Raw genomic sequence first — 11,770 nt, forward strand, 5'->3', positions numbered from 1 at the left:
CCTTCTCCATGTATTGCGCCATCCTTAGATTTTTTTTGTTATGTGTTCTCTTGAGTTTGGTTGGTGATCAGCTAAGAATCTAAATGGATTTCAAGCATTTTCATCGCTAAGTCATTCACTAGCAAAGGGCTACTAGTTAAAGCCTCGTGCTCTATTTCGTCTTTGGATGCTTTGAAGCATAGAGTGTTACAGACCTAGTCGACGCGGCTAGGAACTGCAGAGCATAAGTTGGTGCAGCGGGGAGCCATGGTACAAGATAGGCATAGTTGAGGGCCGTAAAGCAGGTAGGTGCAGCTGTGAGCCTCGGAGCTGATGACAGCTTAGGCCAAGTTATGCATAGCAAGAGGAATTGGGCTACTAGGTCTATGGTGCTCGGCTGTTGGCAATGTGCTTCTCTATTGTTGAACCGTCATGGGTGATGAGGAAAAGACTTGTTCTTGATCCATGGTGGTTAGAGGAACTATCATGCAAGTTAGGCTGGTGCATCGTCCGGTATTCGTCTGCCTCCGACATGCTATCCGGTTGAGTTGCTACATTTGTGAGAACATAAGTAATCTTTGTATTTATCAGCATATGCAGGGTGGTTCTATCTGCTTGATCATGTCAATGAAAGGTGACCTACTCATGTTGGCCATATTCTTCCAAAGGCCTTCGTAGATGGTTTCTATACGCTGGAATCCGCATAGCTCCTCTGCTATAAGCCTTTGTACCTCCTCTTGGATTTTCCTTTGATGGGGCAATGGAAATTGTGGCTGCCTTCGGTGTTGACCTACTAGTCTATAATGCCCTTCCCCTTGTCTTGCTCCTTTGTGTCGGGGTTACGATGCACGTGGTTCGTTAGTGAACGAGGTGCTCACTGCACTTGGCGTGGGCTGCCAGTTGGACTTGAGCCAATTTGCTCTTATGCTTCCTTTTGTCCATCGTGCTACTAACTCCAGTGCTTGATAGGAGAATCTCCTTGTAGGCCTAGGCGCGAGTGAATGCTTCGCCTAGAATGTCCGAAATGCTCGTTGGAATGCGGACCTAACTGCGAGTGTACACTGACTCGTGGGCCAAGTTAGGAATGAACGCTTGCACACTAAGACAGGCGAAGACATTTTCCTGAATGCCAAGCCAAGAATTATACTGCATGAACATTCGATTCTTGGAAAATTGAGCGGCTACTACAACTTTGACGAATTTGTACGAGGCTCTCAACGTAATAGAAAATTCTAAGAACAAAATGCAAGAGTCTTGTTCGAGTGTTTGAATCAGGCTCTCAATGAAAGCACCAATTTGTGGTAGCAAATACCCGCAGTCTTCAGTCTAGACGAATTTATACCTACAAAACAATGATCACTTTCCTTCATTTCTCTGTTCTCTTAACTCTGCTTGGGACCAATAATTTGTTTCTTGCCAACATCCATTCGAGGCCTTATGACTTGATAATATCGACGACTAATAACAAAATTGGAAGAAACTAAGAAATAAACAAATTGATAGTTTGTTTACCAAGTCAAAGTAGTTTCGTTCGCAAATTATTTAAACTGCTCTGATACCATTGAAAATCAAAGCACGCCACGAACAAACGAAATAGAAAACTTTATTAATCGAAAACAAAAAATGGCAAAAAAAAACTACACAACCCAAAGAAACTACATATTACATATTGATTGACTTGGCAGCTTAGAAGGGTGTATCATTTTATTCTTTCTCTGAAGCAATTGCATGCAAGATTTGAATATAAAATGACTAAAATTTCCTTTAATCATCATCACACAATTACATGCAAGAGCTGATAATATAGAATTATAATGACAGATATATATCGTATCTAATAATGCTAGAAAGATTAAATTTATAGACAAAATTTTGTAAATTAAAAGATATGGAAATTGATGATCAGATTATTATTTAAATATTGATAAATGTGTTCAATTGCTATTGGTGAACACATAATTTAATTTTCAAATTTAATCTTCAAATTTAATATCCCTAACACTACTCATATAAATTTCCTTTAAACAGCATCATACAAAACTAAAGTATTGTGACAATGAATTTTTCTCTCAAAAAATAAAACAATGAATTAAATGGTTGCATAAAATTTCCTTCAAGAACACAATCCTTAATCAGAAGTCTAAATCCTCTAATATTTACGCACAAAATATTGTGACTTGGATCTTCAATAATTTTTCTGATAGGCACCGTACCAAACTGGAACTCCAATCGCAACGCCACCACCAAAACTATGGTTCCCAGCCGCCGGAAACCCCATCCTCGAGTGAGACGACGTTGTTGAACTTGCACAAGCGTACATCTCCGGAACCTTCATCCTGACAGAAATATTAATAACCCCATTCCTCTCCCCCTTGTAATCTCTCAGCCTGTAGCTCAAAAAATGCGGGTAACCCTCCGGCACATAAGCGCCAACAAAATCCGATGCCGGAACCGTCGCCGTTCCGAACGTCCTGACGCCGTACGCGGTCTTGCATTGGACCTCCACCGTGATGGACTTGGAGTGCGTAGGCAAGTCGAGCACGAGCTTCTCGTTCCACCGTGGGTAGGCACCGCCTTCGGTGTCCCTCTCCGTGGTGCGAAACTGGCTGTTGGTGTCCGTCCGGACGGTCACGGAGGCGTTTGTCTTAATGGGTTTTTGATCTAATTGCAGGTTCTCGGCGGAGATCACTGTGATTTCGAGCGTCCGGAAATTGGCTGCCATGGTGGTGGATGAAGGGTGAGCGTAAGGTGTTGTGTTAGATTAGGGGAATTGTGAGAGGCGATGAGAGGAAATAGGCGTGGGTGGGGAGGGGTTATATAGGAGTGTTGAGGGAAGGGTGTGAGAAAAGAGAAAGCAACAGCCACCTGGTTTCTGTGGAATTCAAATTGGACTAATAAATAAAAATACGCGCCGAAGTGCACTTTTGTTTTCCAAGTTGACTTTGGACCTTTAAATGGGCTTTTGAGTTATTCAGGAATCAGCAGAGAAACTTTCATGTAATTAACGGACGGTTCATGCCCCTTGTACCGACAGAGAAATTTCTAAGCAAATGGTTTGTACGACTGTTTTAAAAGTCTTCGCCTACCGTAACCTAGATTCCGCTTAGGTGATAGATGATTGGTCATTGATTCAGTTAATTAAGTGTTTGAAAATTAAAAATTGACGCCTAGATCTGCTTGGGTGTCTGCTTAGATCCGACTAGACACCCACTTAGGTCGTGACTCTCACTTATATAAAAAATAGATATACTTCATTTTGAGTTTTTTTTTTTTAAATAAATTGTAATAGACTTGTTGAATACTTGGTTAAACACTTATTATCCGATTTATAACAACTTTTCTTAAATCCGTCTAAGTGCTAGGCCCCAGTCCACCGCATAACTAGCGCTTAACGTCTTTTAGAACCTTGGTTTTTATAAGTAATTGCCTGACTAATTTTTTGGAAAATAGGGTTATATTTCTACTTTTTATTTCTCAAAAATGCAGTATACGACATATCTTTAATAAGCAATTAAATTTTATGGTACGAATACAATGTTACGGTAATATTTTTATGCACTGTCACAAACATTTACACATCTCTCCTCTCTTGACTAGTTGACTTATCATGTGGGGAATAAGAGTTGAAAACTTGCAACTAATTGTGGAGGAAATTCATTGTGGCGTGTGGCGTTGTTAGAGAATTTTCTCAAGTCATGCTTGGAATTGAATTTTCATGATTTGTCAAGAAAACCTAAACTCTTTGCACAAAATTCGTTTTATAATGTTTAAAAAGTAAATTACTTATTGCTTACTACGTATGTAAACATTGATTGGAAATTGACGGGGAATGACATTGAAGTTTCTGAGTATAATAATGCGTTGGGTAAATCCAATAAGAGTATATCTAATTAATACAAACTAAATAAGTGTAAGTGAAAGCGTTATTTAGCTTCAAAAGATAAAATTTAATTTTGAACAGGACATTTCTAGCCAAAGCTAAAATAGCATAGGACTCTTCAGGGGGCCAGTTTAGCCCTGACTCTTAAATGGTTAACTTTTAATAGAAATTGGTAGCCAATGAAAACTAGGCACTTAACACTTTGCAACACCTAGCCTCTGACACCATTAGAACAACAAAATTTTGAACGTTGCACCTCATTGATTATCTTTACAAAATATTAGCCAAATTGGAAATATTTAAGATATTTAATTGGGTTTAAAGAAATTAACGAATACTTTGCTTTATAAAAAACAATGAAATTTCATTGTGATAATTAAATAGGCAAATGGTTTTGGATTGAATAGAAGTTTTGCAAGGATGATATTTGAATCAAGATTTATAAAATAGACGGTTCGGATTGTTAAAGTTTGATGTGGAATAGATTCCACAACTAATCTTTATTTTTTTCAAAAAATGGGGATCCCTTCCCCCTATATATACACACACATTAATGCTCAAGTAAAACAGCAGGAAGAAAGAGAGTACTTATTGTAGTTGCAAAAGATATCAATTTGAGAGAAAACATGATGTTGAATATGAGTAAAAACTCATCAAGTGACCAATCTCAAAATTACATTTGTGAGAAACTTGACGTAAAGTTAAAATGACGAGAAGAGAATCACCCGCAAACCAAAGCTTTTTCATCATAAAATTCCAAAACTCGGTTTCTTCAAATACCTCTTGTAGTTGTAAATTGAATGTTCACGATTTATCTCTTTTGCATATGAGAAAGACTTACATAGAATGAATTCACAATCACTGTAACGTTCAGTTTCATTGGCATAATGACATGTACGTAAATTTCTCAACATAGAACAATATATTATTGGATCAAATGCTACATAACTGTAAATCTGTTCATGTAAAGTTGTTATCCTTGTATAGTTCATCCATGTGTCATGCCTTAGAAAAGATTTGACTCACCCAACCACTTTTTAAAGCACACAGTTCCTTTTCACCCGTATTGCCCATGCTAATCCTATGCGCCTCTATTTTTTTTTGTTTATCACATTAACATCTTACTTTGAAATTTCTCCACTGAATGTGACTACAAGTGTTACCCGTAGTATAAGTACGTTGGCTTAGTGCTTTAAATCAAACACTGTGTGCGTGGTCATGGTCATGGGCGCCGGAGTCACTATATACATGAATTCTCGATCCAAACTCTTTTCTGTTCCAGACCAAACCACATTTTCCTCTTTATCATTCTTATTGAGGTGCAATCTTCACTTCTCCTCATTCCATCAACTTTTCCTTAGCCTTATCATCATTGTGTGGCATAAGGAGGATTACGCACTAACTGGGGATATTTTTATGGTATGAGAGAGACTTTTTTATTTTTTAGTTTTTATTATTTGGTTATTGTTTCAACCGTAAACGTGATTACGCCATGAAAGCTGACGACACACAATTGACAAAGGTGGGAATTTGTAAGTTACATGCAAAGCTCATGGAAGGTAAGATTTTATATAATGGCATACTCAAAGAGTTGCCCACCTAATGTATATTCTACAATGATCGTTTAACAAACACAGCCACAACCACAATATGTATGGAAGACCCTAAATATAGGTAATTCGAACTAAAAATATGAGAGATTGGAGTAATTTACATAAAATTGAAAGACCCTAAATCCAATAGAGAGAACTAAAAACATTGTACAAATCCAAAAACTTGAATATGAGGTAAAAACTAAGCAAGAATTTTTTTAAAATATAAATTTGGTTAAGTACACTATTCTAACAAATTTGACTAAACTTAAGTTTACTTTGTACTCGTTCTATTTTCAATATAATTGCTTGTACTTTTAATAAAAAAAAAAAATTATGGTTTGTAAAGTTTCTTCGAATTTAAACTTTTAGGTTAAAATGTTCGTAAAATATAACTCAACAAGTAATACACAAAAATTAAGTTCACCTCACGTTTTAAACAATGAACAAAATTGTCGTACTGAATTTTGATATTGCATGGTTACTTGGATGAATTTTTTTTGTGTGACCTTGTGTACATATGAATTCGTGTATTAGGGAGTACAACATTTGGGTTCAAAACTTTTGGTTGAGATAATTACTGCTACCAGTCTCATTCTCAGGTCTCTCCACCTAAGAGCATCTCAATGAAGCGCTCTTTATATTATCCAAAAGAAAGAAAAAATGAAGGGCTGCATATGAGGCTGGAAAAGTAGTGGATATAACTCATTTTAGAGCCCTGACAAATTTTTAGGGCTCTAAAAATGAAACTCTCCCAATGAGGAGCTATATATATATACACACACACACACACACACACACACACATATTGAGCTCTATATAGAGCTATAATTTATTTATGTAGTAATTTGATTGCGATTTGTTAACTTTTATTAAATTGAGTTTTAGACGTGTTATCTTAAAAAAATTTATAAACTTTTCAACCTCAAAAATTCAAAATTATGATAATATTAGCTTTCATCACTTATGGTAAGTTAGAATTCATCACTTATTGGCGAACTTGTTACACTCGCTATGGATGACCCCCTATTTTTGGGGCCCTTCGGGTTTCTTGAGCTATCATCACTTTTGTAGAATTGTAATTATTGATGCTGAATACGAGTCCACATCGTGGTGCCAACTTGATTTTTTCCATGCTCGGCCTAGCGCTACATCTTCCAAAAATTTATATATTATATAAAGTTGGTGTAAACTAATTTGTTGTAATGCTAAATAAGAAAACATAATAGATGGTTACTATGCTTAATTAATGCGTGAGGATTATTTTTCATGAAGAATTGGGCATTAAAAAAGAAGATTTAGGGTAAACTAGACGTTTTCATTAGCCACTCAGTACTATGGTATGGTGATATTTCTCTTCACTTGGAAGTGAGAGGCCTTAGGTTCGAATCTCATGGATCGCGAATTTGATACCTAATTAGGCTACCCATTGTGTGGCTTACCTGAACTCCCCCTTTCCTTAGTGTAAAAATATCGGTGCACTAAAAAAACTAGACATTCCCATTCTGGTCCCTTAGTTTTAGTGAAATTAGAGCTTTGGTTCATTAATAAAAAATTTAATACCAATGATCTTTGAACTTGTTAGAAGGCAATGCAATGCAACGCAATGGTTCATTGGGTAATTCTGTTAAAACTTTCAACCCTATTTCTGTTTAAACTCTAAATTTTGAACGTAATTTTAATGGTATTACATGAAAGAACATTTACACATGAATTTTTAAGGGAACTGTTATTAGCACTCCAAAAATCTCATTCTATACTCCTCATAAGTGTATTTTTCTTTCTAATTATAGGAAGTTTGGAGAGCGCAATGAGATTTTTGAAGTGTTAATAACAATTCTCATTACTAGATCAGAATCAACAATTTTATTGGGTCCACAAATTTATACAAAGTAACTAGTAAATAAACGATCAGTGGTAGAATATCGCTAGAAAGTGGTAGATTGCTTTCATGGTTAGGTTTTTCAATAACGTGTTTCCCCCACGTTAATCAAGTCAAGGGTGGTCGAGTAACTGTTGCTGCTGTCAGCAGTTTCAAATATCACAATGAATTTGACCCACAGTTTTCCTATCTTCTTCTGCGTAAATTGGTTTAGTATAATTCCTCGTTTTCGTTTACCAGATCAATTGCATCTAAGAATTGATCATAATATAGAATTACAATCACTATAGTATTATTCAGAAAATTTCTTTTATTCAAAACAAAAACAATCAAGTATTGTAACAATGAATTAAATGGTTGCATCAAATCTCCTGCAAGAACACAAAACACGTTGTGTCTGTATTCTCCTTAACCAAAGGTCTAAATCCTCTAATATTTACGCACAAAGTATTGCGCCTTGGATCTTCAATAATTTTTCTGATAGGCACCGTACCAAACCGGAACTCCTGTCACAACGCCACCGCCGAAACTTTTGTTCCCAGCCGCTGGAAACCCCATCGTTGAGTGAGACCACGTCGTTGAACTTGCACAAGCGTACATCTCCGGAACCTTCATTCTCACAGAAATATTAATAATCCCATTCCTTACCCCCTTGTGATTCCTCAGCCTGTAACTCAAAAAATGCAGGTAACCCTCCGGTACGTACTCGCCAACAAAATCCGAAGTCGGAACCGTCGCCGTCCCGATCGTCCTGACGCCGGAAGAAGTCTTGCAATGGACCTCCACTATGATGGACTTGGAGTGCGTTGGCAAGTCGAGCACGAGCTTCTCGTTCCACCGTGGGTAGGCGCCGCCTTCGGTGTCAATGTCCGTGGTGCAGAACTGGCTGTTGGCGTCGGCCCGGACGGTCACGGAAGCGTTTTTCTTGATGGATTTTCGATCTAATTTCAGGTTCTCGGCGGAGATCACCTTGATTTCAAGCGTCCGGGAATTGGCTGCCATGGTGGATGAAGAGTGCGCGTAAGTGTTTGATGAACAGCTTGTGTTAGGTTAGGAGAATTGTGAGAGCCGTTGATAGGAAAGAGGTGTGGGTAGGAGCATATATAGAAGTGTTGAGGGAAGGGTGTGAGAAAGGAGTGAGAAACACCCACGTGGCTTCTGTGGAATCCAAATTGGACGTTGAAATATACAATACGCGCCGAATTTTGAATGGATAGGAAAGTGAGTGGGAGAAGTATAATTTAATTTCCTAGTTGGGAGTGGTTTTCCAAGTTGACTCTTGGGCCTTTAAATGACTTATGACTTTTTAAAGAGAAACTTTCATGTAATTTGTTCACGCTTCTTATAACGTAGAGAAACTTTCAAGCAACTGGTTCTTACAATTTATTGCGAAGTTGAACCTCTTGAAAACATAGATATATCTCTACTTTGTTGTGGCCTATATTTAACTGAGGGAGAATAAAGGGGCATGACATAGAGACAAAAAGAGTGGGGAATAAGCTTGAGAAATTTTATGTTATTCCCCAGTCATTGTGCCTTTATTTATAGTAATAAGGAGGAGAGAAACTTGATTTCCAAGTAATACAAAGTCTATTAGCAAAGATCTTCTAGATCCCAAAGAATTCCTAAACTATCTCTACTTAGGATTTACATAATCACAATATGTATTAGAATGTATATCACAATGCTCCCCCTTGAGTGTGCAAATACACAAGTAGATGACACATCACATTTTCAGGCAAATGTAGAACAGTTGATGAAGTCATCTCATCTAGTCGGCACAAGTAGCGAATGCGAGCCTCAAAACAAACAGAAGTGGTAAAACTCACAAAACCTCGCTATAACAAAACCCAAGGTGGGATAAAAACCCATAGTCAAAGGAGAAAAGTGAGAAGTTGCATTAAGTCAAAACTATAAGTCTTCAGGATGCAAGTAGAATGTAAATAAGGGTATAACCAACCCAGGATGAGTGCCTCATCAAAACCTAGTTTGGTAGCAAAAATCCAATGGGAAAAGTGATCCTAAGCTTAGGAAAAAATGATTACATTAAGGTCAAGTGAGTATACTTCTGTATACTCCCCCTCAGTTCAATAGAATTTCCAAATGAAACTACATGCATTGCAAATGCAAAAGTTACGCATACCAATTCCTCATACTAGCTTCTGGAAGGTAGACTTCAGCAGTGAATCCATGCAGAGGTCGGCAAGGTTGTCTGGGATCGAACTGGTTGATTTTAATCTTCTAATGCTCATGCTGATGTAAGTACAATATGCTTGGCGTTGACATGTTAGATGTGTCATGATTTGATCGATACATATGGCATTGTCTTCATGGATCGTTGTTGGGACTCAACGATAGATGAAAATTACAGGGACTTCGAATATGCTTAACAAGAGTTCTCAACTATTACTCTCACGTGATGATATACAATGAGTCTTGGAACGATTCCAAGATTTCACAACTTAGGCCTATCTAGTTGACCTCCAAAATCTTGCGATGTTCCTTAACGGTAAAGGCATAACCATTTGGGAACGTACCTTGTGCGGATCAGATAAAGATTCTGATTTATTGACTCCCACAAGGTAGGCATCATTCCGAAGATCAAGTGGGTGTGATCTATTTTGAGATGCGTAAGGATAGAGTAAGCCCAAATCCGCAGTAACAGAAAAATGTTGTTAACACCTAATTTGGTGGTGGCGTGTAGGCGCCGTGGTGCTTTTTGCCAAAAGATTATTAGCACTTAAGATGTCCAATCTAGTGCATAGAGCTAAGTACAATACACACCAATTGCACTCAGATATGGTGTTACATGTTTCGATATGAAACCTTATGCACCATAACCTCCGTAAAGGTCTCATTTGCATCTAGTGTATAGATGATCAAGATTATACTCTGAAGCAATACCTTCTGGGTCTAGTTCGACTAATGGGCCAAAAAACTATTAGAACCATGCTCGAAACTTCAGGTCGAGGTAGCATCAAGTTTTCCCAAGATTATTCATCTCAAAGTTCGACTTTAGTTGCGAGTTAGTTTTCTTAAGCTCTTCTGGAGTCTTAGTGACATTCATGTCATTGACATAAACTGCAATTCTAGCAATTTTGCATTTTGTACATGCAGGGGCATTATCCCTAACTGATCAAATATTCACTTAGACGAGTATACCACATCTGCCCGGATTGTTATGCATCCGTAAAGTGAAAGACTCAAAACCGAGAGGGTGTTCTATGGTCTAGAACTTATTTGAATCAGTACATGTAAGTCTTTCTAAAACTTCCATGTATATTTTGTATCATGATTCCAGAGATACGTTACAACCACGTTTATATGCTACAATCAATCACATGGCGTATGAAAGAAGTCTTGCGCCATAAGGCGGTGTTATACCGCACTATTTCATTCATCTCCTTCGACATGGATTGTTTATTTCTAATTGACCAATCATTTCTACATTGTTAGTAATCAACGGAATGTGGTTCGATATCGTTACTTTTCATTTATGTTAGTATGTACCATATAATTGAAACGCCATTGATGATAATCTCATGCCAATTCTGTATCTCATCTAAACTAGTATGCTAGACCAAGAACTTTAAGTCTCAGGAGTAATCCAGATTTAGTCTCATGAGATGGAAATGATTAAGACAACGATCTAGGGAGGGATTCATTTGTGCCATGTTCCTCCACTTCTGATGAGGTGAATCTTTCAAATCGAGTGATCTATCGCGATTTAGGCCAGCTGCAGATGTACTAGGTCGACCACTAGGCGAAGCGGCCTACCTAGATACATAAATCATTGCAAACATGTTTGCAACTAGTATATGCAATCTTGTCACATTTACTAGATCAAAGAAAGTGTCTGGTGCCACTCTGATGATCTAGATTAGGGATCGAGATGAGACATGGTGGGACGTCCACAAAAATTCACTTCGTTCTTCAAGAATTTGTGACGTTCTCATTGAAGTGACATAATCACTTGCAAGGGTGTACGAGAATCAAAATCGACATTGATTCACATCCCTTTGTGAGGACCTATAGTCGTACATTGCGGCGGTGCAATTGGCACATAAAGTGTTCATCCAAAACACGTAAGTACAAAACTTTAGGTTTGTACCCAATTACCAACTGTAATGCTCAAATAGCATTGGGTGACATGAGCCTCAGGTGGATTAACATAGCTAAAGTAGTGCATGGACCCAGGTAAGGGTTGAGAGTTTGTTATGTATGACCAATCACTGAGCGATCAATTGAAGTGTTTAATCAACGATTATGCCAGGCCATTTTGGGGTGAACATGAAACTTTAATGTTCAATTACAAACCTAAATTGATACTAGGGAAACCAAAATCGATATATTATATAAAGTTAGTGTAAACTAACTTGTTGTAATGCTAAATAAGAAAATAGAATAGATAATTACTATGCTTAGTTAATGCGTGGG

At 37.6% G+C, this 11,770-nt stretch overlaps 2 protein-coding genes across 2 annotated transcripts; both read right to left on the minus strand.

Moving 5' to 3' along the window:
* Nucleotides 1-2,056: 2,056 nt before the first annotated feature.
* Nucleotides 2,057-2,780, minus strand: LOC103932708 (BON1-associated protein 2-like). The gene has a single exon (XM_048576265.1). The coding sequence runs from the start codon at nucleotides 2,699-2,701 to the stop codon at nucleotides 2,165-2,167; it is 537 nt and encodes a 178-aa protein (XP_048432222.1). The 5' UTR covers nucleotides 2,702-2,780; the 3' UTR covers nucleotides 2,057-2,164.
* Nucleotides 2,781-7,603: 4,823 nt separating this feature from the next.
* Nucleotides 7,604-8,416, minus strand: LOC103932710 (BON1-associated protein 2-like). The gene has a single exon (XM_009342344.3). It carries the CDS (start codon nucleotides 8,333-8,335, stop codon nucleotides 7,799-7,801), a length of 537 nt encoding a protein of 178 aa, XP_009340619.2. The 5' UTR covers nucleotides 8,336-8,416; the 3' UTR covers nucleotides 7,604-7,798.
* Nucleotides 8,417-11,770: the final 3,354 nt, after the last annotated feature.

Source organism: the organism of the source record quoted next, unplaced genomic scaffold, assembly GCF_019419815.1.
Source record: "Pyrus x bretschneideri cultivar Hongxiangsu unplaced genomic scaffold, Pyrus_bretschneideri_v1 Contig87, whole genome shotgun sequence".
Classification (NCBI taxonomy): domain Eukaryota; kingdom Viridiplantae; phylum Streptophyta; class Magnoliopsida; order Rosales; family Rosaceae; genus Pyrus; species Pyrus x bretschneideri.

Excerpts from the sequence above, each read along its gene's own strand:
- LOC103932708 (XM_048576265.1), bottom strand. The coding sequence starts at position 2,701 with ATGGCAGCCAATTTCCGGACGCTCGAAATCACAGTGATCTCCGCCGAG.
- LOC103932710 (XM_009342344.3), bottom strand. The coding sequence starts at position 8,335 with ATGGCAGCCAATTCCCGGACGCTTGAAATCAAGGTGATCTCCGCCGAG.